Source organism: Mugil cephalus, chromosome 2 (assembly GCF_022458985.1).
Source record: "Mugil cephalus isolate CIBA_MC_2020 chromosome 2, CIBA_Mcephalus_1.1, whole genome shotgun sequence".
NCBI lineage: Eukaryota > Metazoa > Chordata > Actinopteri > Mugiliformes > Mugilidae > Mugil > Mugil cephalus.
The window spans coordinates 33,381,395-33,408,489 of NC_061771.1; the positions used below are offsets into that span (position 1 = coordinate 33,381,395).

General features: G+C 44.8%; 3 protein-coding genes across 4 annotated transcripts in view; all 3 read left to right on the forward strand.

Annotated features, from left to right (window-relative positions):
- Positions 1-221: 221 nt before the first annotated feature.
- On the forward strand, positions 222-5,363 carry pgap4 (post-GPI attachment to proteins GalNAc transferase 4). Its single transcript, XM_047577568.1, has 2 exons — positions 222-436; positions 1,715-5,363. The coding sequence occupies exon 2, from the start codon at positions 1,900-1,902 to the stop codon at positions 3,088-3,090; it is 1,191 nt and encodes a 396-aa protein (XP_047433524.1). The 5' UTR covers positions 222-436; positions 1,715-1,899; the 3' UTR covers positions 3,091-5,363.
- Positions 5,364-7,030: 1,667 nt separating this feature from the next.
- On the forward strand, positions 7,031-22,048 carry tpcn3 (two pore segment channel 3). The gene is made up of 19 exons (XM_047577527.1): positions 7,031-7,361; positions 8,750-8,832; positions 9,002-9,116; positions 9,455-9,583; positions 10,204-10,320; positions 11,197-11,315; positions 12,788-12,889; positions 13,728-13,854; positions 14,280-14,487; positions 15,263-15,407; positions 15,593-15,778; positions 18,536-18,600; positions 18,787-18,874; positions 19,424-19,493; positions 19,929-20,148; positions 20,221-20,311; positions 20,446-20,559; positions 21,204-21,322; positions 21,401-22,048. Exons 1-19 carry the CDS (start codon positions 7,263-7,265, stop codon positions 21,532-21,534), a joined length of 2,331 nt encoding a protein of 776 aa, XP_047433483.1. The 5' UTR covers positions 7,031-7,262; the 3' UTR covers positions 21,535-22,048.
- A 167-nt stretch (positions 22,049-22,215) lies between these two features.
- Positions 22,216-27,095, forward strand: part of ttbk1a (tau tubulin kinase 1a) — a 36,444-nt gene continuing 31,564 nt past the window's right edge. The window contains exon 1 of one of the 2 annotated variants that reach the window (XM_047577515.1): positions 22,216-22,316. The gene's annotated coding sequence lies outside the window, so the exon portion shown is untranslated. Of the gene's footprint in view, positions 22,317-23,927; positions 24,459-27,095 lie in introns of those variants that run through there. The other variant, XM_047577514.1, reaches the window with a different exon arrangement.

Sequence of the window (27,095 nt, forward strand, 5' to 3'; positions counted from 1 at the left end):
ACCTCCCTCTCTCTCTCTCCCTCACATTTCTCGGGGCAGAGAGGTTCAGGGAGCATGAGACCAGAGTCCAGACCTGAACCCCACAGAGAAGGTTTGGGATGAGCTGGAGACTCAGAGTCTGACATCATCAATACAAGATCTGAATAAAACACTGGAGGAAATAAACCTGGAGACACTGGAGAAGCTTCTTTTTGGATCAAAGCTGGAGGAGCTCCGCCCACAGACTAGAGGGGAGGAGCTCCGCTCAGAGGTGTTTTCAGGTGGAGGTTGTGTTGCAGACTTTTCCCAGGTCCGCTGGCGCCACCTTCTGGTCAGAGCCTCGTCCTATTTTCAGCTCTGCGCCTGTTTAGTCGGTATTACGGTAGGTGTGCAGGTCTATTACCGTAGTCGAGGACGTGTCCGTGGGCCTCACACACCAACAGCTCCATGACCAACGGTGAGTCCTGCTTTTATTTCTCCGTAACACTCCACCATTCTCCGTCATGTCTCAGTGCTTCACCTCCTCTCACCCCCCGACACCACCTCCCCCCATCTCCCTCCTTCTACCGTCTGACCGGGGGCTTTCAGATCCGGTTTACAGCCGAGCTCACCGACCGAATAGTAAACACAGAGAAAACGACACCACCCAGATGTTCCAGTTTGGACACACTGAGTGGTTCTGGTTCCAGGGGGGTCCGCAGAGACCGCAGTGTCTCCGTGTGTCTGGCTGCATGCTGTCGTTAGTTAAAACCGAGCCGGATCCGGATCTGAATCCGATTCTACACACAGATCTGAGCCAGGACAAAAAACTGGATTCCGTTCAAACCGGTCTACCAAGAAACTCGAGTCACCGAGAGTCCTGGTTTATTTAAATGTGGCATAAATAAAGCAGCAGCTCATCTTAAAAAACAAATATTTAATATAAAATGATCCCTCTGTGCTGCCAGTATTCTCCTAAAGCAGTGTAAGACATAACAAACACATACAAGTAATATAATATATAGTAAATAAATACTTTCCTTTCTCTGTGTCAGTGTACGTGCACCACTGATGATTATTAACAGTTAAATATATTCCACAGTGAACTCTTTGCATGTTTCATTTAAAAATCAACACAATAGGAAATAAACACACAAATGTGAAGAGCAGGAACCGGCTTCAGAAGTAATCCTTTCACTTTCTTTGTTCTTCTGGTTGTTGCAGCTGTAATGTTCTTCTGAAGTCCGTCTGATCTTCTTCCTCTCACTGAACTTCACTTAAAGTCCTGGTGCAGATCCCAGTCCAGCAGAATCTGGACCTGATCTGATCTGATCTCAGACATCTTTGTCTTTTAATGAATTTGTGCAGAAGTTATAAAACATGCAGCTTGTGTTGAAACGTGTGTCTTCATTAAAACATCTATAAGACGACATTTAAAGGATAAATAACAAAGGAGATATAATTCATCATCCAGAAGAGAGAGAGTGTCGCTGGTTTTTCCCTCGATTCATTCGATTCTGATTCCAGTTTCAAGAACGGTTTTATTGAAAACCTGAACTCTCTAAACTGCTTTCACTAAAAATTAAAGCTAAAGTCATTGTTTGTTTGTTTGTTTTTAAGCCAGGACTCGTTTTTTATTCTGGCTGGTTCATAACTCGTAGTTTTCACTCAGTTTTTAAGTCCAGAGACCAGAACATTTCTGACTGGAAGGCTGTAATTTATTGACTTAAAAAACTCTTCTTGCCTTTTCCTACAGACGCTGGAGCAGGGCCAGACACTAAGGACCATGCTGGAACTCTCCACTCTCTGTTTACAACACCAACAAGTGCCAAGAGCCGACTCGTTGTCAACAGGTTTGACTGGTTGTCTTCCAAACCAAACTGGGACATATAGACGTTGACTGACCCTCCGCAGCCAGTTCTTCTCTCAGCTGCTTCACCGATGCCTCGATATAAAGTGTTCTTCAGTCAGTCTCTGCGATGGTCCAGCCCCGTCACTCAGGCCCTCGCCCTGTCCGTCATCACCTTCTGCGTCGTCCTTCCTCTGTGCTGCCATCGGCTGCTCTACTCCTATTACTACATCAAGTCCATGTACCTGGACTCCATGAGCGAGAAGGTCCTGAAGGAAAGCCGAGCGCGAGGCCAGGACGCTCTGGACTTCTGGCGGAGCTCCACCCGGACGGCGTCCTTCAAATTCAGAGACATTGACCAGAATCCAGAGCTGCTGGTGACTGTGGTGACGTCGAGGCGGAACGAGGGGCGGGACTTCCACTACCTGTTGCAGGTGATGCTCCAGCTGAGCAGCATCATGGGAGAATGTGGGGAGCGCCGGTGTGCAGAGGTGCTGCTCTGCGACGTGGAAAGAGCCCCCCAGGAAAACCAGGATGCCAAGTTGCTGGAGTCCCATTTTCGGGTAATCAGGCGTTCCCCTCAGGATGAGCAGAGGAACTGGGAGGGCATCAACACCTTTGAGAAAGAGAAGAGGGACTATGTCTTTTGTCTCCGTAAGGGATGGGAGCTGGTGAAGCCCAGGAACATGGTGGTCCTGGAGGATGACGCTTTGCCCAGGAGGGATTTTTTCAGGGTGGTGAAGGAGCTGCTGTCCCGTCGCTTTGCCCTCCACACTCTTTACATCAAGCTGTATCACCCTGAACGGCTGCAGCGCTACTGGAACCCCGAGCCCTACCGCATCCTGGAGTGGGTAGGGCTGGGTTTGGTGGGAGCCACGGTCCTCCTTCTGACCGCCCCTTACTGGAGACCCTGCTCCTTCTCCTTCACGCTGTCCACTAGCCACCTCCTCTTCTTTACCATCTACTTCATGGCTGCAGCTGAGCTCTTTGGCCGCCACTACTTGCTGGAGGTGCGGAGGCTCTCCCCTCAGCTCTATGCAGTCTCCCCGGCCACCGAGTGCTGCACGCCAGCCATGCTTTACCCTGGCAACGCCTCCCTCAGGGTCGCTGAGTATCTGGATGGGTCCTTCTGCGTCAAGGGCAACGCCAAAGACATGGTTCTGTATCAGATGGCCAGGACAGTTCCTGGAGAGAGATCTCACAGCGTGGAACCCAACCTCATCACACACATAGGGGCCTACTCCTCGGTCAGGGCCAACCCATCCAGACCCAAACTCCTCTGACAGAACCAGAACCAGGGGAGTCTTAATCAGGATCCTCCTCACTTGGCTCAACTTTTCTTTTCTGTTTTCAGACGCCTGAACGTGTCACTTCTTCATGTGCAGGTTCCATCTTGTTTCTAGTTTCAGACGTGGTTTTCAGTCCTTTATCTCACACTGCTTCAGTTATGGGTTTTAAGAACGACTTCAAAAGACGCTGGGATCATTTTAAAGGAAGTGGATTTTCAGAATCGATACGATCTTGATTTGAGAGATCCAGTATCGATTCCTAAAATCCTCTTCCTGTTGGAAATCTTGCTGTTCTGCTGATTTGGCAAAAACACACAAGATGCAAGACATGACAGAAGCTCCAGGACTGAAAGATGACTGGATTTAAAAAGTCTGGCGGCAGAGGAGAGTTAGATAAAAAGATTGAGGAGATGCTACAAACCTCTGGAGCCAGTGGCAACAACATGAGGTTTAGTTTAGTTAAATCATTTTGAGCCAGAATCGATGCTCGGCCTTAGGAGGTGGTGGGGCCACATTTAGAGGCAAATGTGTTTACAGTTGAAGACTGTAGTGAAAGGTTGGCCACCATGGAAACAGAACCAGGATGAGGGTGTGTCTACTGGTTCAGGAACAAAGGGAACCAGAATACTTTTAACACGATGGTTTTATGAAGACGTCAGAAATCGGAACCAGACCAGGCCAGACCCAGTATCATCATGCTGGACCTCTTCTTCTTTTATAGCTGGAGTGACTTTGAGTTTTGCTGCTCACCTGAAGGGATTTACTCCCTCAGACCAGATGCTGGCCTTCCAGATGAATTACAGGCTGTACGGACTCTCTGCTGCCAACCTGTTAATGTTCATATCCATAAGAACCAATGTCACTGTACTGGAAAGACTTTTTATCCACCTTGTAGTTGGGAAACAAGCTGGATCAAAGACGCCCGGACTTGTTGTTTGAAGACAGACATACACTTGAATTAGGTTTCCTTGTTTCTACTGAGGTGATGAAGGCAAATGTTTCCTGTCAACATCCTAGCTTCTCACTGACCACCCTGATTCACTGAATGTGCCTTTTAATCCATCACACAATCTTCTTGATTGGCCTCAGAACTCGAGTCTTTGTACGTATCGGATATAATCATGAAATGAAAATAAACTGTAGAAATTACAGGAAGTCGTTGCCAAAGTAAAACCAACGGGCCTATGAAATGTATCAGTCTCTGAAAACACCAGGACGTTAGTCTGTCTGTGGAGGTTCTCAGTCCTCCAGGTCCTGGTTTATATCCAAACAGAGTTTAAAGAGTCATCTGGACGTGTGGAGTTTAGAGAAGACGTTCAGGTCTAAGAGACTGGAGGAAGTTTGAACTCTGAGGGTAAAACCATCAGAGTCTGACTGGTTTTGGTTCAGTTAATGACTAATGTCTATTAACGTCTAGATACTGACCTGTGGTTAAAGGTGGTGTGTGTGTGTGTGTTTCAATCTTCAGCTCTAATAATGATTTACAGACTGTAAAGGCAACTCTCTCTCTCTATATATAGCCTTTTTAGTTGTATATATATCTATTTTGAGCATTAAACACACACCAATATGTTCACAAACAACAAATAGAGTTACAGAAAACAGTTAGTGGGAAATATCGTGTCTTTATCAGTTTACAAAACACTGTAAACTTTATTCCTCCTCTTTGGCAGCTCTAGAACAAATGCTGTAATTTATTATTTCTTTAAATAGCACTTTATTAAAAGAAAAATATAATATGTACACATGCAACATGACTAAGTAAAACTTTATAAAAGAAATATCAAATATAAGAATCCAAATGTTTGATGAAAAACATCAATGAATCATTAAACTGCCTTAAAAGATTTTACATTTTCATTTAAAAGAAGTGTAGAAAAGTTCAAACTGATATTTGTGAAATGAATAATATTGTTGATTAGTTTGGTTGAGGTTTGATTTGGGTTTTATTTCTACCACGTGTGTTTTATTGAAAGCATAAATGTTACTTAAAGGTGTGAGTGTATTGTTGGATCTGGGTTTTCTGCTTTGGTTTTGTTTTATTTTTTAAATCTAAAATGATCCTTGTATCCAAACAGAGCATCTAAAATATCAGCAATGATGTGATGGTGAATTATCAGAAAGTAAAAGCAATGCATGAAACCGGTAACGCTCCAACATCTTTCTTCCATTTTGAGCTGATTGAGAATCTGAACACGTCTTGTTTTCACTTTTTTTTCACAGTTTTCTACGTTTGAAATACAATAAATCGCATTTTAAAGTTTGAAGTTTCTTGGTCGTTTTTATTTCAGCAGATATAAAAATGTTTGTCATTCACTTTATTCATTTTAACAAATGATTAAAACATTTTACAGAGATTATGTTTTCCTGTATCTTGTGTCCCGCTTAAAATTGGTTTAAAAAATGATTAAGTTACTCGTGACTTTCTTATGGAAAGATAAGAAACCAAGAACTGGTTATAAAAGACTGGTGAGATCTAGGAGAGGTGGAGGATCGGGAGTAGTTTATTCGTTCTATTTGTCATATTATGGGCCTATACATGCTGGAGTGAACCAGGCGGCTGGGAATGGACAGAAGACAAGATTCTTTCCGAATGAAGTAAAGACGTGTCGTTAAAAGCTTGATGGTCCATCCCAGATAAAGGATAACCCTTTAATTCAGGTAGCTGAGCCGGTGTCTTTGTCCTGTCTGGAACAAGCCCTAATTTAAAGCTGGGGGAAGAACTCTAACAAAAAACACACGAATAGAAGAATTGGGGCAGGTTGTGAAGGATGGAGATACGGTGCCCTCTAAGGATTAGGAACGAAACAAACAAAAAAGGAATCCACTGGGCTCGACGATGACTTTGACCACAGGTTCAGGACGACTGCTTCAGGTGGCGGAGTAGTTTCTGTCCCACGTCTCACCACACAATCTGTCACCCACTAAACAACAGTGGGACAGGGTTTTAGGTTTGTCTATGACCACCACACAGTGGGAGACGTATGTTAAAGAACACACAGCCATGTCCAAACGTGCACAGAGCATATATTACACCTGCAGATTAAAGAAAACGAATAATAATAATGGATGTGGGGAGCCAGACACTGATGTGGCGCTGCACGTCGTCATCATTTATCATTTATAACTCACACTTTCTCTAGAAATAATGTGTTTGGATTTCATTTAATTCATTTTGTTTTAACAGAAAAAAAGAGACGTTCGATCAACTACACTCTCCATCAGTTCATGTGTTTTTATACATAGAGGATCAGCTTTAACTTGTTCAGTGAAAATAAATGAACATCCAGGTTAAAATGAATCCTGGTAGAACAGACTCAGATAAACATCCTTTTTTATTTTAAACATTTCTCCTGCAAATAATCACAAGTCAAATTATTTCCACACCGGTTTTAAATGTCTCTTCTTTCCGTTTCCTGCTCCAATGAGTCACATGACGCTTCCTGCTGCGTTCATCGGCCACAAATAATGTAGGAAATATAGAGATCAGCACTGACTGTTCGCACTACGACACACAAGACACAAGTTAAATCAAATAGTAGTAGCCGACTAAATACTACTACTAATAAATACTGTCTGTGACAAAGAAAAACACTTAGACACAGAGACTTTCACTCATGGAACATTTTTAAATGGATGTTGTTGTTTGTAGATATTGTGGATATATATAATTTATTATATATAGTTTCTGCTCATTACGCACCAAATGCATCATATTTAGATTTTGTTTTTATTTAATACACACGTGTTGACTGTTGTATTCTTTCCTTCATTTTGCTTCTTTGGTGTTTATCTGTCATTCTTACTAATTTATGTGACTATATATATATATATATATATGTATATATATATAATTATGGGCTTAGTTTGTTGATACCACGTCACTGTCGCCGCGTGTCGGCCGGTCCGTGAACGCAGCCCAGGTCTGTTTTATTGGAACAGGACGCGCTGAGGCAGATGAGTTTAGTAGAAGTCAAACCAGAGCAGATGCGCTCCCTTCTGTTCCTCTTCACGGCGACCGGACGACTTAGCATGTGATGTGGATCCTGGACATGAACTCTCAGATCTGCCGGGAATAAGAAAAACTACAGACAGCGCTCAGACAACAGTTTGCAGAGTTTCTCTCTCTGCGGTGGAACTCGTCTCAGGAGAAGTTTTGGAGAGAGATGTCGGAGCCGGAGAAGACTGAGAACATTCCTGAGGAGTCAGCAGGAAAAGGACAAGCAGTCCCGAACGGAGCCAAACCTGGACCGAAGACCAAAGAGGTCTGGAGACTGCACTAACAGACACACACACACACAAACACACACACACACACACACACACACACACACACACACACACACACACACACACACACACACACACACACACACACACACACACACACGCACACACACACACACACACACACACTGAAGCATCAGCTGAGTCTGTGTTATAGTAGTTAGAGTGTGTTAAATTGTGTGTGTGTGTGTGTGTAGCAGTAAAGTGATGGACTCTTGTCCCTGAAGCGTCATAAACGTTAAAGAGTCAGTGAAGAGCATCTGACAATTAACTCCTGACTTTAAAACACAGAAAAATGTTTTTCATAGTCTCTGCAATTATTTACCAGTTTCATTTATTTTGATTATCACCACACTGAACGTACAGGAAGTCCTTATATTCTTGTTTTATCTATTTCTTGTCTATATTCTGGTCTAATTCTGTGGTTTATGTCTATATTCTGGTCTGATTCTGTCGTTTATGTCTATATTCTGGTCTAATTCTGTGGTTTATGTCTATATTCTGGGCTATTTCCGTGTTACTGTGATGAGGACATTTCTTGTACGTGAGATAAATAAACGTTGTCTTGCGTCTTAGTTTCACACCAGTGAATGTTAACGTGTAGTTTGGTCCTTTTCATTAGTAGGCTGTTATTTATATAAATAAAGGCATGAAGGGAGACTGGGGCACCAGTTCTCAGCTGGTTCTTCCTCTTGAACCTATCGAACCTTCTGTCCTTCTTCTACCTACTCATTCATTTATACTCATTCACAGCAAAGTGTCAGAAACCTAAATGATGTGTTTATGTGGGATAAATCATGTTTTCTATATATATATATATATATATTTATAATATTTTAATTAGGAGCTCAGGCACCAGGAACCAGTGTCATTTACATAGAGCAGCACATCACATCATCCCACAATGAGCAACGTAAACCTGCTGATACAATAAAATACTGTGCATCTCCAAGTCATACAGTCTGTAACCTCCCAGGATATTTCCTTAATTTTGCGTCCTACAGGAATTTATTGCACAATTCAAACAAAATTAATGAATAAATAACTGATTAATAATTGAATATGTGTTTAAGCTTCTCAGTGTAAATAAAAATAATGCTACGGTGTCAAAATAATTCTGCCAGAAGGGAGTTGGTCGTGAGGAAGACTAGAACATATGGGGGTGATTTATATTTGTTCTTGCTCCAAGGAGCCACCTTATCATATACAGATGATTTACAGCCTGTTAATGTAGAGGACGTCAGGGAGGGACAGCGAGGATCTGGTGGATGGATGAATGGATGGATGAACATTGTCTCTTCATGTCTCTTCATGTCTCTTCATGTCCCTTGGTGTCCTGACCTCCTCGGGTTGCTGGTGTCTCCAGGATCTGGACCTGGCTGTGATCTATGTGTCAGATGCTCAGTACAACAGGAACATCTACTTTGACACGTCTCCTGAGGCCGTCAGGTCAGAGCTTCACGTCTTCACTCGTTAATGTTCTGTAATATTCTCATGTTGTTGATGCTGTCACATGAACTGTTGAAGACATTAATTAATATACTGGAGAATGTGGGGCCAGGTGGTCCAGGGGTCCAGGTGGGAGTGATGTCCTGTAACTGTCAGACTCTGCTTCCAGACTCTATCTGCTCTACAACCACTGGCTGGCTAAAGTCCTCCTTTACTTCTTCATCCTGCTGGATCTGTCTCTGGCCGTCTTCGAGGAGCCGGCTTTCCTCTCTCTGCCCACATGGGTGAGATGGTTTCTCAGCTTTATAGTGGTTCTTATGCTCCTTTCCGCCAGAATTCACCAGGACGTCAGTGAGCAGCTCTAGTCCTGTAGTAGGACCAGGGGAGTGGATTATAGTCATCCAGGTGCTCAGTAATCAGAGGCTGAAATGTAACAGATGTAACATAGAGTCAAATAGCTCGGTGCTCTATAGTCTCCATTAAAAATGTTTAGGTTCATTTGTACATAAGTGTCTGAGTGTCATGTTTGTTAAGTGGAATCTACCAGTGACAGTGTTTGTGCTAGCTTTAAGGTCAGGGCGTTGAAGGTGGAGGCTGATGTTGTTGTGGTTGTTGTTCTCAGGCCACCATGCTGATGGAGCTGCTCTGTCTGCTCGTCTTCACCCTTCGACTCGTTCACTATGCCAAAGTCATTCCTCGAGACAAGTTCTGGAAGGACCCCAAAAACATCTGCATCATCGTCACCGTGGTGGTATGACGCCTCACCTGACTGCATGATGGGAGTGGGCAGGGCTTATGTGCAGCATGGGTGTATGCAATAAACATAGGTGGGCAGGGCTTATGTGCAGCATGGGTGTATGTACTAAACGTGAGTGGGCGGGGCTTATGTGTTCTGTCCTGGTGTCTGATGTGTTCCTCTGTGAACGCTGAAGTGGCTGCTGGGGGCTGAGCTGAGTTCCTGCAGAAGCAGAATGTGCTGAGAAGTCTTTCTGCCTGTTGTTGTGAAACAACCTTTAGACCCAGATGTTGCCTCGTCAGCACTTTTAGAGCAGAGAGGCTTCCTGGCCACTCTGTCACTCTGAGTCAGACGAACACATTCACATGTTTATTTGCCTCTTTACTGCATCTAGAGTTTTATTTGGAAGTAGAGTGAGAGTGGAGCCCTGGTCCTGGTTTAACTAATCCAGGCTCATATCACCCAGTTTATTCTCATTTAGTTGATGTGGTTCTATCACCGTCTGGTAGACTGATTCATCCCGGATCATTTACAGCAGGATCTTATTCTGAATCAGCATCAGGTTCAGTTCAGTTCCGTTCAATGGTGGTACTGTTCCACGTTCTCTAACAGGACGAACTTTCTGATGTGTTTAGCTCACTCTGGTGGACATGATCATCTATGGAGCTCTGAAGGCTGCAGATTGTTACAGTGTCCGCTGGTCCAGAGTCCTCCGTCCTCTACTTCTGATAAACGTCACAGAGGGACGCCAGGTAACGCCTCTCCTTCCCCTTCTCCCCTCTCCCCCTCTCTCCCTCATCTTCCTCTCATTCCTCATTTTCTTCATCTTCCTCTCCTTCCTCATCTTCTTCGTCTTACTCTCCTTCCTCATTTTCTTCATCTTCCTCTCCTTCCTCATCTTCTTCATCTTCCTCTCCTTCCTCATTTTCTTCATCTTCCTCTCCTTCCTCATCTTCTTCATCTTACTCTCCTTCCTCATCTTCTTCGTCTTACTCTCCTTCCTCATCTTCCTCTCCTTCCTCATCTTCTTCATCTTCCTCTCCTTCCTCATCTTCTTCGTCTTACTCTCCTTCCTCATTTTCTTCGTCTTACTCTCCTTCCTCGTCTTCATCTTTGAGAGTTTTTTTTTCCAGAAGAGATAAATATTCTAGAAGATTTTTTGGGCACTTTTTAGCCTTTATTTGAAAGTGTAGTGGAGATGGACGGGAAACAGGAGAGTGGGGTGGGAGGCATGCAGGAAGGGACGCCCAGTGTGGGATTCGAGCCGGGGCCGCCTGCAGTGAGGACTGTAGCCTTAACACATGGGGAGGGTGCTCTCCTTTAAATACTCTAAATCTGAACCTGTGTCGGCCTGCGAAGGACCTCAGAGGCTTCAGTCAGTGATTGGATGATTTTCATTCCTCAGTCTTAGCTCTGTATTTACTGACTGTTTCCATCATGAACACGCTGTTCTTCAGCTTTGATGTTTAACTGGCAAACCTCCCTCCTGCTCATCATGTGAATTTTTAACTTGATGAGCTGAGGAAGGCCTCGTTAGTTTGCGTGTGTGTGGATGATGAGGATGTGGTGATAGCGCCCCCCCTGGGACGACCTCCATAAACTTTCACTGTGTGTTTGTTTGTGTTCAGCTCCGCCGAGCGTTCAGGAGCATCCGGAATGCTCTTCCTCAGATCTTCTATGTCTTCCTGCTCTTCATGTTCAGCATCCTCATCTTCTCCCTCATGGCCCTCAAGCTACTGGGAAAACGGTGAGACCCTAATTCTCCTGGACACACATTCATTTAGTCTGAAGTAGAGCTGACAAACCATTAAACCTCAGATTAATCTCAGGGCTCCTGTGGATTAATCTGATTAATCCGATTAAATCTCCTTCATGTTTAATCTCTATTGATGTGTTTCATTGTTAATGAGCAAACAGACTCCAGGAAGAAGAGAATATATCTGCACTGAACGAGTTGATTCAACATAATTCAACAACTCTTGTGTATTTTTTTTGTCCAACATGTGTCCACATTAGTGTGTCCGTGTTGCTACGGAGACAAACTAACTTGTTGACATTGTCCAACCAGAGGAGAGCTGATGCTTCTTATTCCAATGTTGCTGCAGCTGAGAACAGTTTCTCCCAGTGAACAGTGGTTGCAGGAGTGGACACATATTAGCAGCAGCATTGGCAGCTTGTCTTTGTCTTGGTTTGTCTTGGTTTGTCTCCAGCTGTTAGCCGCGTTAGCCCAAGTGCTAGCAGAATCCCCGACTAACGTATGCTTGGCTTGGTTAATGTGCTATTTGAAGCTGGAAAGAAAACTCCTTCCTGCAGAGTGTGATGATACTTTATGTGTCTCCACTGGTCCCTCTTGGTTTCTTTGTCCTCAAATGTCCCATGGAGAGGACCAACGTACTGTTTAGCGTCTTCCATCTTTATGGGTTGGTTCTGCTGCCTGTCACTACCGGATCAGCTGGTGCTAACGCTAACGCTACTTGGACAAACTGTGGACAGCCCTAGTCTGAAATGAACATAAACTCACTGTTTCCTCATGTGAAGACTGAGTGCTGTGTTTCATTTTGTTGCCTGTGCCTTCACCCATACGTTAGACTAGTCCGGACTGAAAATCTACTCAGGGTTTCTGGGGGTAGTATTTATATTTACACTAATAATCCTCCTAAAAGACACGGAAGCAGAGAGAACACAGCAGGACAGAGCTGTTCACAATGTTCACAATCCTGACAAATCTTTAGGTTTACCACAAGCTTATGTCTTGTTGTTAGGAATCCCCTACTCACACATAAATGATTACAGATTTTAATGTGTTTGATGTGAATGTGATGTCCACAAGTTCTCAGAAGGTTGAACTACATTACTGTGAAACTGTAAAATGACTTTGCTCCTGAATCGTTTCTTCATGTGGTAACGATGCACCAGAAATGGTTCTTTTTACCAGTGGTTTCAAAATCATTCAAAATGATAAACTCAAAATTACTGATATGTCCTACATTTCTGCATGAAACGCATGAAAACATCAGAGTCACATGAATGAAACATATTATTGAATATTATGTTGATTATGATTCTGAATCACGTGCTCATATCTGTGAGCTGTGAAAGCTCCTGGATGTTTGGATGAAAATACTCTGTAAACATCTGCTCCTCTCAGACTCTCTTCTCTCTTTTGATTCAACTTAAATTGACTTTGTAAGATAATTATTTCATTGCATTTCTTTGCAGAGGTCTGAAAACCATCAGTGGATGTTCCTACTTCACCCAATACCTGGACATTGTCTTCGATCTGTATGTCCTCGTCACCACCGCCAACAGCCCTGACATCATGTAAGAAATCTAGGAAGTAAAGACAGAGCCCGGTCAGAGGATAAAATCTAAACACTTAAAGGACTGTAGAAAGCTCAGATGAGGGTCAGGATCTTAGACTCCTCCTGGTTTGGGCCTCCTTTGGTTTTTAAATCACTGGTGGACTGGATCCGGACCCTGGGTCTGGAGGGGAAACAGGAGGTGAGCAGTTCACAGATGTAAGTCGGAGAAAAGATAGTTTAAGTGAAGTGGAGCTGGTTTAGGGAATAAAATAAAGAGGAGGAGTGTAGCTGTGAGGGAACTTTAATCATCCTCCCATTAATACCTGAAACTAAGTGAAGTGCCCTTTAACTGTGACTGCAGCTCTTCCACTCTCGTCCTCTCGTTGTGGATCTTCTCCTGCGGTGGTTTAAAGGTGTTGACTGGAGGCTTTATTGCATGGAAACAGGTGACTGTGAACCATTAGATCACTGCTGTAGGCCCAGGCTCATCTGAACTCGTCTCTCTGGATTTATTGTCTCTCATCCTCACAGTCAATTCGGTTTTATTTTGCAGATAAAAATGAAATCTATATTATTTCACAATTCAAATTGGTGTAGGACAACGGTCACCGACTTCCTGATGCAGAAGAGGAAGTTTGTGTTAAAACTATCTGAAATCTCTCTTCTCTTTTCTGTCTTGACTAAATCTATGAGTTGTTCTGGTCAAAGTTTAATGTATGAGCTTCAACCTGTTTTCATTTGTGAGCTTTAATTACATCATTATTCATGTAGCCCTGAAACCACAGTTAGTGATCGGGGAGCAGAGACATCTACTCATGTGGTTTATTGGTGTGTCTTTGTTGTCTTTGTTATCTTAGGATGCCAGCGTACAACGCCAGCTCCCTCTTTGCCATCTTCTTCATCTTGTACATCCTAATCAACACCTACATCTTCATGTCCGTCTTCTTGGCTGTTGTTTACAACAACTACAAAAAATACCTGAAGGTACAGAACCCTCACAGTCCAGCCTGACAAAGTTTAATGTCAGGAGGCTGCATGAATTCACCAGCGTGTCACAGATCGCACAAAAAACATGAACACATTACCCCAATCTTAGCAGAAATTCACTGGCTCCAAGTTTGTTTCTGGATTCATTTTAAAAATTCTTTTATTTGTCTTTAAATGTGTAAACTGTGCATTGACCTGCCTTTATACCTCCGGCCGAACCATGTCTTAAATCCTCTCTTAGAACACATTTATCTCTTTGGCTTTTAAGAGACATTGGTTCTTATCATTAAATTGTTCGATTGTTTCATCATTTTAATCTAGATTCTATTTCTTCTGTGTTTTTAAGCTCCAGGATATAACTGCCCTGCATCCTCCAGATCGTCTGACGTTCTTTTATTAAACCTTGTCCTCTGCTCCAACAGGAGGAGATACGGCAGCTGGTGAGGGCCAAAAGGCACAAGATGGTGCGAGCGTTTGCTGTTTTGCAAGAGAAGAAAGATGAGGGCGGTGAGATGGTGGTGACCCAGGCCACGTGGAACCAGCTGGTCCGACTGGTCCAACCCGACATCAGCAACGCTCACAGGGAGCTGCTGTGGAGCGTCTGTGATGACAAGAACCAGGGCTCCATCGGTGGGTGGCCCCCAGACAGGTCATAGGTCACAGGTTTTATTTATATACGGTCTATGGAGGAGACGTGTTTAGTCCATATTTATATACGGTCTATGGAGGAGACGTGTTTAGTCCATATTTATATACGGTCTATGGAGGAGATGTGTTTAGTCCATATTTATATACGGTCTATGGGGGAGACAGGTTTAGTCCATATTTATATACGGTCTATGGGGGAGACAGGTTTAGTCCAGTCCTGTTTGTGTGGTAACTACAGACCGTAGCCGTCATCATTATTGTCAGTGCATGTGTCAGTGCATATTCAACACTGAGTCACTATCTTCAGACTCATCTTTCACTCAGAGGAAGTCAAACTGCTTCATCACTGAGTTCCACCAAGAGCTGAGAAAAGCTGAGAAACCCGATGGTAGGAACCGGACCAGTCCAGATCAAAGAGAGATTGCCGTTGGTTCCTCTTTACGGAGTATTAGGGGGATGTGGTTTATGCTCATTAACTTGAGAACTGTCATAATCTCGATCTTCCATCCGTCCGTCTGCTCTTCTCTTTATTTTCTCTCAACATATCTCTCCCTTTTATAAATATTAATGAACCTGGTTCTTGTACTTACATGGAACCAGGTCTAGCATTAAACTAGAAGTGAGGTCTGTTGCCATTCTGAGGTTCCATCTGAGAACACAACACAGTACGAGTTTTGAAGCTGCATTGAAGTTGAACATAAGCCGGAATCATATTGTGATATTTCTTTTGAATGTGTTCTCGGGTGGTTGACTACAGGTAGGGCTGCGTTCGTCCAGCTGGCCGACCTCCTGAACATCGAGGTCATTACGCTCAAGTCCAGACCACACCCCCTTCAAGGTCTCTGCCCCAGCTGGTACCAGTCTGCTCCCAGCCGCCTCGTCTGCCGCCTGGTGCAGCACCGGTGAGATAAACAGCCTCAACGGTTACAGAGCGTTACAGAGATAACAATAACAGTAATAATGACAATAATAATAATAATGATGATAGTAATGATAATGCAATACTATTACTACTACTAATAATAATAATAATAGGTAATAATGAGTGAGAAGAAGCAGCTCTCAGACTCTCGTGTCGTTGTACCAGGGCCTTCGTGATCCTCTACGACCTGATCATCCTGGTCAACGCTGTGTTCATCGGCCTGGACGAGGAGAACGCTATGATCGCGTACTCAGAGTGGGTGTTCCTCTCTCTCTATCTGCTGGAGATCCTGCTGAAGCTCTACGTGTTCGAGCCCAGGACCTTCTTCTCCAGACACAGTTTCTGGAACTGGTGAGGATGTTCTTTACATACTACTAGAGGTCCAGGGCGTCCTGAGGGTCCTGGGGATTCTGGGGATACTAGGGGTCCTGGGGATCCTGAGGGTCCTGAGGATCCTGGGGGTCTAGGGGGTCCTGAGGGTCCTGGTGATCCTGGGGGTCCTAGGGGTCCTGGGGATCCTGGGGATCCTGGGGGTACTGGGGATCCAGGTCACAGGTTGTCCTTTGAATCCTGGGGGTACTGGGGATCCTGGGGGTCCTGGGGGTCCTGGAGGTACTAGGTGTCCTAGGGGTACTGGGGGTCCTGGGGGTCCGGGCGGTACTAGGGGTCCTTGGGGTACTAGGGGCACTAGGGGTCCTTGGGATTCTGGGGGTCCTGGGGGTACTAGGGGTCCTGGGGATCCTGGGGGTCCTGGGGGTACTAGGGGTCCTGGGGATCCTGGGGGTGCTGGGGGTACTAGTGGTCCTAGGGGTCATGGGGTACTAGGGGTACTAGGGGTCCTGAGGGTACTAGGAGTCCTGGGGTACCAGGGGTCCTGGGGGTACAAGGGGCCCCGGGGGTCCTGGGGGCACTATGGGGTCCTGGGGTACTAGGGGTCCTGGGGGTACTAGGAGTCCACTGCTGGTTGGTTTTATTGTCACAACATACAGAATTATTTCAGGATCTAATATGAACCTGCAGACCTACTGACATGAGGGTCAGCAGCTGTGACAGGATCTGGTGTGTAGACCACAGCACGCAGAACCCCTGAGGTTCTTATTTTATTTACTGGCCTTGATTTAAACCAAGGAACAAGGAGATCAGAGCAGATGGTTCCACATCTAGTCATCAAAAACCGTTCAGTCTCTAAAAGTGAGACACTCGGGAGATGGATGATACCACCCTGGACTACAACAACCAAGAGAACCAGGGAAACCAAGAGAACCAAAGGAACCACTGAAACCAAGTGAACCAAAGGAACCACGGCAACCAAGAGAACCAAAGGAACCACGGCAACCAAGAGAAGTACAACAACTAAGAGAACCATGACAACTACAACAGAGAGAACCATAGATCAGATCAGATTAGATTAGATTAGATTAGATTAGATTAGATCAAATCAGATTAAATCCGAGCAGATTAGATCAGATTAGAATAAATCAGTCGATTAGATTAGATTAGATTAAATCAGATGAGAGTAGATTAGATTAAATCAGTCGATTAGATTAGATTAGATTAAATCAAATGAGATTAGCTCAGATCAGATCAGATTAGATTAGATTAAATCAAATGAGATTAGATTAAATCAGACTAGATCAGATCAGATCAAATTCGATCAGATTAGATCAGATCAGATTAAATCAGTCGATTAGATTAGATTAAATCAGATGAGAGTAGATTAGATTAAATCAGTCGATTAGATTAGATTAGATTAAATCAAATGAGATTAGCTCGCTCAGATCAGATCAGATCAGATCAGATTAGATTAGATTAGATTAGATTAGATTAGATTAGATTAGATAAGATTACCCTTTATTGTTCCCCATGTGAGCGCCACAGTCATGTAGCTCCTGCACAGCCTGGAAGTTTGTGACCGTGTTCTGGATCTTGTTTCATATCATTGTGAATAATGTGGTTGAGAACAGATTCTGTGAAACCAACAGTGGAAAACATTTACACACATTAACAAATATGAAACATGTGTCACACAGTTTGTCTACACCCCAGATTATCAGTAACAGGTATGTGAGCCGTGTTCCAGTTCCTTCACGTTATCATCTGCTTCTTACGCCTGAAAGCGCTGCTGGACGTCACTGTTTATATTCTTATGGTTTATTTCTCTGTTATTGTGGAATAAAGCTGCTCCTGATGAGAATGAATGAGGGAGATCAGTTTGCTGTAGTTTTACATGAACTGGAAACTCTCAGGGCCTCGCTTTGGCTTCAGGACGTCACCCTGCTCTGTGGTCACCTTATTATTTACACCTGTCCCATTCAATGCAGTCCAGTACAGCAGCTTTCAATGTTCAAATCTGATATGCAGACTTAACACTGAAGGCATCTTTTGTTGTGGATTGGATTAAGGTAGGATAAAGGTATGCCTAATAAAGTGGCCACTGAGTTTAGCAAACCTTTACGCTGCGACTGCTGACGTACTTTTCATTCGCATATTAGCTTTTTGTCCAGAGCTATTTGACATCATGAATGGATTATTAGAACTGGATACTGGTTTCACTCAGATGAAGAACACTTGACCACCATGTACTGTAAAACGGGAAAGGTAACACTATACCCTTAAATCTAAACCTAACCCTAAAACTAATACTAGCCCCTAAATCTAAACCTAACCCTAAAACTAATACTAGCCCCTAAATCTAAACCTAACCCTAAAACTAACACCAGCCCCTTAACCCAAACCTAACACTAAAACTAACACCAGCCCCTAAACTCAAACCTAACCCTAAAACTAACACCAGCCCCTAAATCTAAACCTAACCCTAAAACTAACACCAGCCCCTAAACCCAAACCTGGCCCTAAACTTAACACTACGTACAAACCTGAAGATACCCCTAAACCTAACACTACCTCCAAACCTAGCCCTAAACCTAAACCTAACCCTGACCCACCAGGATACATGATCTTTAATGTGTCCTTGGACAAAGTGGCAGCATCCAGTTCTGTTAATTCTCTGTCTATCATTCAGATATCAGACTGACTCTTGATGGGTTGAAACGGTTTTGCATTCAGTGTCATCGTGGTGTTTTTTTAAAGCTGGTTTTCTGTCTCCAGGTTTGACACCATCATCGTCGTCTCTGCTCTCGTTGCCACAATAATCAACTCGGCCATGGAGTCATGTAAGGACCTTTTCACTGGGAGACTAGTTGGTGTCAGCTGGCTGGTCTGAAGACCACTGGATAATGATAACAGTTACTGTTACTTGCTGCTGCTGCAGTGTGTCCGGGTGGATAGGGGTTAGGGTCATACATTTGCCTCATTGGACAGTAAAAAAATAGACCTACCTGTCTCCCATCCTGTTCTAGCGGGAGGGTATACCAGCCGCCAGATACTGGACATCGTCTTCATCCTCCGAGTCCTCAGACTGGTCCGGGTGGTGGACAGCTTCAAAAGGTTTGAACTCATCTGATTATCAGACGTGGCGGTAGAGTTAAACCCCTGCTCATGGGATCTGAGGTCACCATAGCAATAGTGTGATTCCTCACAAGAACTCACTCCAGTATTAACACAGTTGTTTATGAATGAAGATTCATGGAAAACGCTTCATCCACGGAGCTTCTTCAGTCCTCTACAGTTTGGGTTTAACGAGGAGCATGAGCTTCATAAAGGGTTCTGTCCGATAACAGAGGAAAGATCAAAACAGCCTCCTCCTCCAACAACTGAACGTATCTGGTCGGTTCTAGGAAGTCAAGACTCCAGCAGCACCTGTACTATGTAATATATATAACGTATATACAGTATGATATACTATACTGTATAATACAAGAGTTGTCCCTTGTACCAGTCTTGACCTTCCTACACCCACAGATGTTCCTCTTTAAACTCTCCTGTCCTTTAGAAGTGAGGACGTGGATGAAACGTTTTCAGGGGACTCTCCAGTCCACTGAGTCGACTGAGACCCTGGACAGGCTCAGTGAATACTTGTCTCCTGTCTGTTGTCAGGTTTCGTACGATCATCAACACCCTGATCAGGATTGGACCAGCCATTCTCACCTTTGGCCAGCTCATCATTGTGAGTTTCTGCTACTGTTAGCATCCAGGATGGTTCAGCGTGTCTGTAGCGTGGTGGTCCACATCCAGACCAGAGGCCACACAGCAAACCTGTTAAAGGTTAATGCTAGCATGCTAACATGCTATATAATGTTTACCATCTCAGTGGAGGCTGTTAGCATGCTAACATTTATTAGCACAAAGCAGCAGCTACTGGGAACGTTTTTGGTTTTAGTTAGACCGGAGTTAGTTAGCCTCCTTCTGGAGGAGGTTTTAGTTAGACTGGAGTTAGTTAGCCTCCTCCTGGAGGAGGTTTTAGTTAGACTGGAGTTAGTTAGCCTCCTCCTGCTAGAGGTATTAGTTAGACCGGAGTTAGTTAGCCTCCTCTTGGAAGAGGTATTAGTTAGACTGGAGTTAGTTAGCCTCCTCCTGGTGGCATCATTCTTCTCCTCTTCAGGTGGTGTACTATATCTTTGCCATGGTGGGGATGGAGCTCTTCAAGAACAAAATAAAGTTTTTCGAGGAGGGTTCCAGTGACCCCTCCAAGGCCTACTGTGGGAACCCTCAGCTGAAAGGAACCGATTTCGCTCAACTCAACTACTGCAAGAACAACTTCAACAACGTGGTGTCATCCTTCATCCTCCTGGTGGAGCTGACGGTGGTCAACCAGTGGCACGATATCCTTTAGCTCAGACTCACCATGTCTTTGATTAGTCTGGTTCTGGTCTGGTTCCTTAACGTCCCCCCACTGCTCACTGCTGGCTTTGTCCGCGTCACCCACGTCTCAGCCAGGATCTTTTTTGTCCTGTTCCACATCACAGTCGTCATCATCATCATCAAGTAAGATTCATTGTACCACCACATCTTCATTTGTGTCATCATCGGTCCCCTGGTCAAGGCCGTGGCCCTGGTCCTGGTCCTGGTCCTGGTCCTGGTCCTGGTCCTGGTGACGCATCCCTTCCTGTGTCTTTCAGTATTTTTGTGGCCTTCATCCTGGAGGCGTTCTTTGTGGAGTACTCTGTGGAAAAAACTGACCTGCAGACGTCACTGGAGAAGAAGATCGAGGAGCTGGAGCTGGTAGTTAACAGGTAGTACTGGGTATTTATTGTTAAACTATTGTTAAATTATTGTTTAATTATTGTTAAGTTATTGATATTTAATAATTATTTAATTATTATTCTGTTTTCTTTGATCAGTTTCTCTGTTCCACATGCAGTTGTTGTATTTATCTTAAATGACCTGTGGGATCAGAGGAAGCCAGTTGGTGCAGAATTTACAGGGTTCAATAAGAAGCTTCTCCAATGCCTCCAGATTTATTTCATCCAGTGTTTTTACTTCAGATCTTGTATTGATGATTGTCTGGTCTCATGCTCCCTGAACCACTGTCCTTCCAGTCTTTAGTAAAGTTCTTAAACCAGTTTCAGTAGTTTCTAGATGTTTCCTCTGCTTGATGCAGCCGATGATTTGACCCTTCTCCACCACCACGGGATGTGTCTTTACACATGGTTGGTGAAGAATTGAGAAGCTCCTCATTGCATCAGTTGGTCTTAAATAACTTGTTGAACTAATGATGCACCAGGAGGCTCTGGACTATTTAACCTCAGTTACATCCAGGTGGAGGAGACTCTGTATTTGAGCAGCTGGTGTGTTTTGTGGGGTGAATGTGAGAGTGAGTGTGGATGCTGCTCTGCTCATGTCCATGTCCATGTCCATGTTTGTCCGTCTCTACCAGAGAGAAGCTGGAGGACAACCTGGTGAACGCCATGGAAACCATAGACAATGACCTGGGAGCAGGACAGTCTGGACCTGCACCAAACCTCCCGTCTGTGATGTTTAAAATCGCTTCGAAACGTAAGATGACTGAGACTCTCTGGGCTGAATGAGTTAATATCAGGCTGAAGTCTAACCGTGGTGCTGCTGTGTGCTCAGGGTATCGGACCGTGGACGCGTTGTTGCAGCGGATGTTCGAGGCCGATCTGGACCCCGAGGATTTCGCTGAGAATGACGATCCTGAAGCTCAGAGCGGCGGCAACTTTGCCAACCCCTCGTTTAGCTCTGCATAGAGATATATGTCCACACAGTCAGGATACATACAGATATCTATGTGTATATATATATATATGTATACAGATCTATAAAGGGAAGCAGGCTCTATCATTTATATGTAGTTTTACACTCATGTTTATCAGTGGAACACTTGGATCCAGTGTTATTATATTTTTATATTTTTGTTCTGAGGTTTTGTGAAACACACAAAAAACTGAATCTGTATTTTCACATAAAGAATCTTTTGACTGATGTTTGTTCAGTTTTTATCATAATGAAAAATATTCAAAAATATTTTAGTCAGAAAGTAACAAAACGTGGAATTTACACTTTAAATGTTTCAGTTGATCTGGTTCCTGACGGGAGGAGGAGGAGGAGGCTGAAATGTGACTATTTTATTGCTTTTAAATCCTCAGGTAGTTAAAGGGTGGAGCTCCAGATCGTCTCGTATAGTCGACGTTTCAGTTTTTTTTTTTTTTTTAGTGTTTTACTATTTGAATGTTTTAGTATTTTAATAAATGTGAGGATGGACTCAGGAAGCAGCTGGTTTTTAACTGACATCAGAAGCTGGAGAGGATGTTGAATCTGTAGCTTCACACTCCGTGTCGGCAGGAGGCGCTGCTGCTGCAGCTCCGCCACGGAGACGCAGAAGAAGTGCGTGTGTTTCAGTGTGTGCATCAGTGCGTTAGTGTGTACGTGTGTGTGTGTTGGTGTGTGCTGATGCTGATGCTGATGCTGTAGAGATGGAGCAGAGGGAGTGGATGCTCCTCTTCTCTCCGACGCGGAAAACAAGATTCAGGTAAGAAACCGTTTCATGAGCAGAAAAGGAGACGAAGAAGAGTCCAGCTGTGCATGCGCGCGCGTGTATCGGTGGGTTTTAACGCGTATTGGTGTGTATTAATGTGTATTTGTGTGTATTTATGTGCAAGGCCACGGGCAGGTTGTCGGATCAGTCTCCTCACAGAACACGAACCCATTCATCCATTCATCCATTCATCTATTCATTCATTCACTCTTTTATTTATATATTTATTCATGTATCTGCTGCTGTTAAAGATTTTTATTAATAAGAGGCCGCACTATCAGACCAGGAGGGATGAGGCGTTCAGGTGGGACAGCACCACCTGCTGGAAGCACTATTTATTTATTTATTTATTTACTCATTTATTTATATATTTATATATATATATTTATATATGTATGTATACACGGCTCACAGCGTCCGGTCGCTCCTGTCAAAATAAAGGCACGCCAGCCTGTATTAATATAGTGAACACACATCCACTGATCCAGGACTTTGCACAGTGAGTTTATATGATGAATGTATTCAGTTTGATTTTTATCGCTCAATGGAGACAGATTCTCCGTTATAATTACCCAGTGATGGATGAGGCACCGTTCACAGTGTCGAGAGACAGACTTAGGTGTAGATACATATTTAAATGTAATATTTCCATCCTTGCTGCAGACTGAATTGTTCTGTCAGTGGTAAAGTTAGGTGGAGATTAAACACACAGTAGTGATGTGATTCTTTTACTGGTGCTCCTCCTCATATCCCAGCACCTTCCACCACGCTATTGATTATTTCTGCTGAAGGACGTCAGAGCTTCTGATTCACCTTCTAACACAGTTCACTACGGGAGTCAGATCTATTATATGTGAAGGCCTCTAATGAACCACTGGGTTAGTGGCTCAAGACACTGAACCCCAGTGGGTCCCAGTGTGTAGCTCTGGGGTGTGAATGTGTGTGAATGTGTGAATGTGTCTGTGACTGTAAAGTAGCAGCAGGTAGGAAACTTAAACCCTTCTGGTTGGGGTTCCTGGAACCATGCTGACATGAGGAACATTAGCATGTTAGCCCCATCAGCTGCCTGGCTCCTGTTCACTTAAATAAAAACCTCTGACAGTCTCCATTTATTTAACCACGTGGAACTATTTGAGCTATCATGCACTTTGACCACTAAGAGTTTAGAACCAATCACTTTACACCCTCCACCTAAAAGGAAATGACCAGACATGATCACACGACGTAAAAGACCAAAAACAGATCCACAGGCTCAGATGTGGATCAGGAGGAAATCAGAAATAAAATGCTAAATATAATAAGAATAAATAATGTTCATTATGAAGACGCCTGTCACATTCAGACGCTAAAACACCGTGTGGATGAGTCGATCTCTGCCTCTGGAAGGAAACAAAGCTCAGGACTCATTCATTTTATTATCTGGTTATTAAACATGTTTATGATCTGGACCGGTTCCACGTGGACCGCGTGCTGGGTTAACTGGACCGGTTCCACGTGGACCAGGATCTGGTGCAGGTCCTCTGCAGCCCTGCAGGGATGGAGCCGTGCGGGGACTCTTACTTTGAAGGGCTGCTCGGATGTTGTGCTCGTGCCTGTGAGTCCTAGGGGGGTGGGGGTGGGGGGGGACTCTGGTGGAGGAGGTAACGCTGCAGTGCGGACAAACGGGCTGGAGCCGGAGAACCTGACACCACAGACCCACCCGGCTCTGGATCTGCTTCTGTCCGGGGTTTAGCTCCTGGCTCGGGAACCAGCAGGAGGTACTGGGAGGGAGGACCCCCCATCCCCTCGCCCCCCCACCTCCTCCCCCTCCTCCTCAGGACCAGGACCGGGACGGCAGCAGCGTTTAATGAGCGCCTCTGGACTCTGAGGAGAATCTAAAACCCTCTTCGGTTTCTACCGGACTCGGTGCGTCCTGATCCTTGCAGGGAGACCGCTCCACACGGGACGACCGGTCTGAGGACGCGCCCGGTCTGGTCTGACATCGGGGCGGAAGGGGGGCCGATAAAGGAGAAATAAATAGTGGACCCTCGGCTCTGTGGAGGGACGCTGGTTTTTCTGGACCTGGACGTTTTGTGCCGAAATAAAATCCCAGATGAAGATTCCCAAAAGGCGGAAAAGGAGCGGACGGTGCGCCAGGTAGGCCAGACCCGGTCCACGTCACAGAGGGTGTGTGTGTGTGTGTGTGTGTGCGTGTGTGTGTGTGTGGTGCAGAGTGGGGCCTCGTGTTCGTCCACATCGTGGAACTGCAGTGATGTTTAATTCCTAACCCGGGTCAGTCCGGGCCAGATTTATGGATCAGCATGATGTGACGGTGCGCATGCGCACCTGGGACCCATGACTTTGCACTGCAGAGAGGAAGGACTCGATATGTGATGCAGACCGGGGTGGGGAAGGAAGGTGGGGGGGCGGACTCATTCATTCATTAGTTCATCCTGCCAGAGGACAGTCTGATATTATTATTATTATTTTTTTTATTATTATTATAATAATTATTTTATATCAGACACCGGGACAGAGTCTCTTACGATGAGAAAAATATTCTGTGTCGTTTCAGATCAAATGTTGGTCTCTGGATCCATTAATGAATGGACTGTGTGTGAGAACAGAACAGGACATTAGTTAAGATGAAGAAGAGGTCAGCTGACACCACGGAAACATGAGTTTGATGAGTAAAGGGATGAGGTTTAGTTTCACCCAGTTCTTCCAAAAAAAGAAGAAAAAATGACTTCAGTCTCTCTAATAATGTAAATCTGTCTCTGGGTGTCACAGTATTTAAACAATATACAAATATATATAGTATAACACTATATAATATATATATATATATGGATGAAATGGATAAAATATGGATATGTGGTAAAATAGATGCACAGACGTCTTCTATTCCCTCCTTGGTTCTCATCATTTCTGCTCTCACTGTTTGTTATTTTCCTCTATCAGGACCATTTCTCATTATTAGGATTCATTGAAACATCTTGACTAACTCACGTTGATGCTGCTGCTCAGAATCCTGAGGAGTTCATAAAAAGTTCTACAGCGTTACGGTGAATGAGACTAAAATACTATGACCTGTTATTTTCCTTTAAGAGTCACCAAAACACCTCAGAGTCATCGTCATGGTACAGAGCTGAGTCTCCATCTGAGCAGACTCAGTGGAGCTGCCAGTAATTCATCCATCCGGTCAACTGGGACAGTTAGAGTATATATATAATACACTGATATACAGTTATACACTGACTGGCCAAATACAGAGTCTCCTCCAGCTGGATGTAACTGAGGTTAAATAGTCCAGCGCCTCCTGGTGGATCATTAGTTCAACTAGTTATTTAAGACCAACTGATGCAATGAGGAGCTTCTCATCTCCTCCACATCCTGTGGTGGTGGAGGAGATGTTAGTCTGGTGGAGAAGGGTCAAATCATTGGCTGCATCAAGCAGAGGAAACATCTAGAAACCACTAAAACTGGCTTAAGAACTTTATTACAGACTGGAAGGATAGTGGTTCAGGGAGCATGAACCAGACCAGAGTCCAGACCTGAACCTCATAGAGAAAGTTTGGGATGAGCTGGAGACTCAGACTCTGACATCATCAGTACAAGATCTGAACTAAAAACCCTGGATGGAAGAAATCTGGAGACACTGGAGAAGCTTCTTATTGGATCAAAGCTGGAGGAGCTCCGCCCACAGACTAGAGGGGAGGAGCTCTGCAGACTAGAGGGGAGGAGCTCCGCAGACTAGAGGGGAAGAGCTCCACAGACTAAAGGGGAGGAGCTCCGCAGACTAGAGGGGAGGAGCTCCAACCACAGACTAGAGAGGAGCAGCTTCACCTACTGACTAGAGGGGAGGAGCTCCGCCCTCAGACTAGAGGGGAGGAGCTCCACCTACAGACTAGAAGGGAGGAGCTCCATCCACAGACTAGAGGAGAGGAGCTCCACAGACTAGAGGGGAGGAGCTCCATCCACAGACTAGAAGGGAGGAGCCCCACAGACTAGAGGGGAGGAGCTCCATCCACACACTAGAGGGGAGGAGCTCCGCAGACTAGAGGGGAGGAGCTCCGCCCACAGACTAGAGGGGAAGAGCTCCATCCACAGACTAGAGGGGAGGAGCCCCACAGACTAGAGGGGAGTAGCTCCGCCCTCAGACTAGAGGGGAGGAGCTCCATCCACAGACTAGAGGGGAGGAGCTCCGCCCACAGACTAGAGGGGAGGAGCTCCACCTACAGACTAGAGGGGAGGAGCTCCATCCACACACTAGAGGGGAGGAGCTCCGCCCACAGACTAGAGGGCAGGAGCTCCATCCGCAGACTAGAGGGGAGGAGCTCAGCCCACAGACTAGAGGGGAGGAGCTCCATCCACAGACTAGAGGGGAGGAGCTCCACAGACTAGAGGGGAAGAGCTCCACAGACTAGAGGGGAGGAGCTCCATCCACACACTAGAGGGGAGGTGGTGACTGTGTTTTGAGCAGGCAGTGTGTGTTATATATTTTATACTAAACGTGGTGAAACTAAGACAGCTGGACTCGTAGAGTCATTTATCCCAGATGTCAGACGTGTCTGGAATGAAAGCATCTGCTGGAGGTGAGTAACATTTTATGTGTTCAGGGTTTGGGTGAATGAGGCATCACAACATCATTAGTTGCGTCTAGAGGATCTGAATGACAGCCTGCCCCCCCTCCATGATCCTCGTCACTGGAACACCAGGACATGATCATTGGGATCCAACCGCAGACCCCTCAGACCCTCAGACCCTCAGACCCCCAGAGAGGGAGGGTGGGGG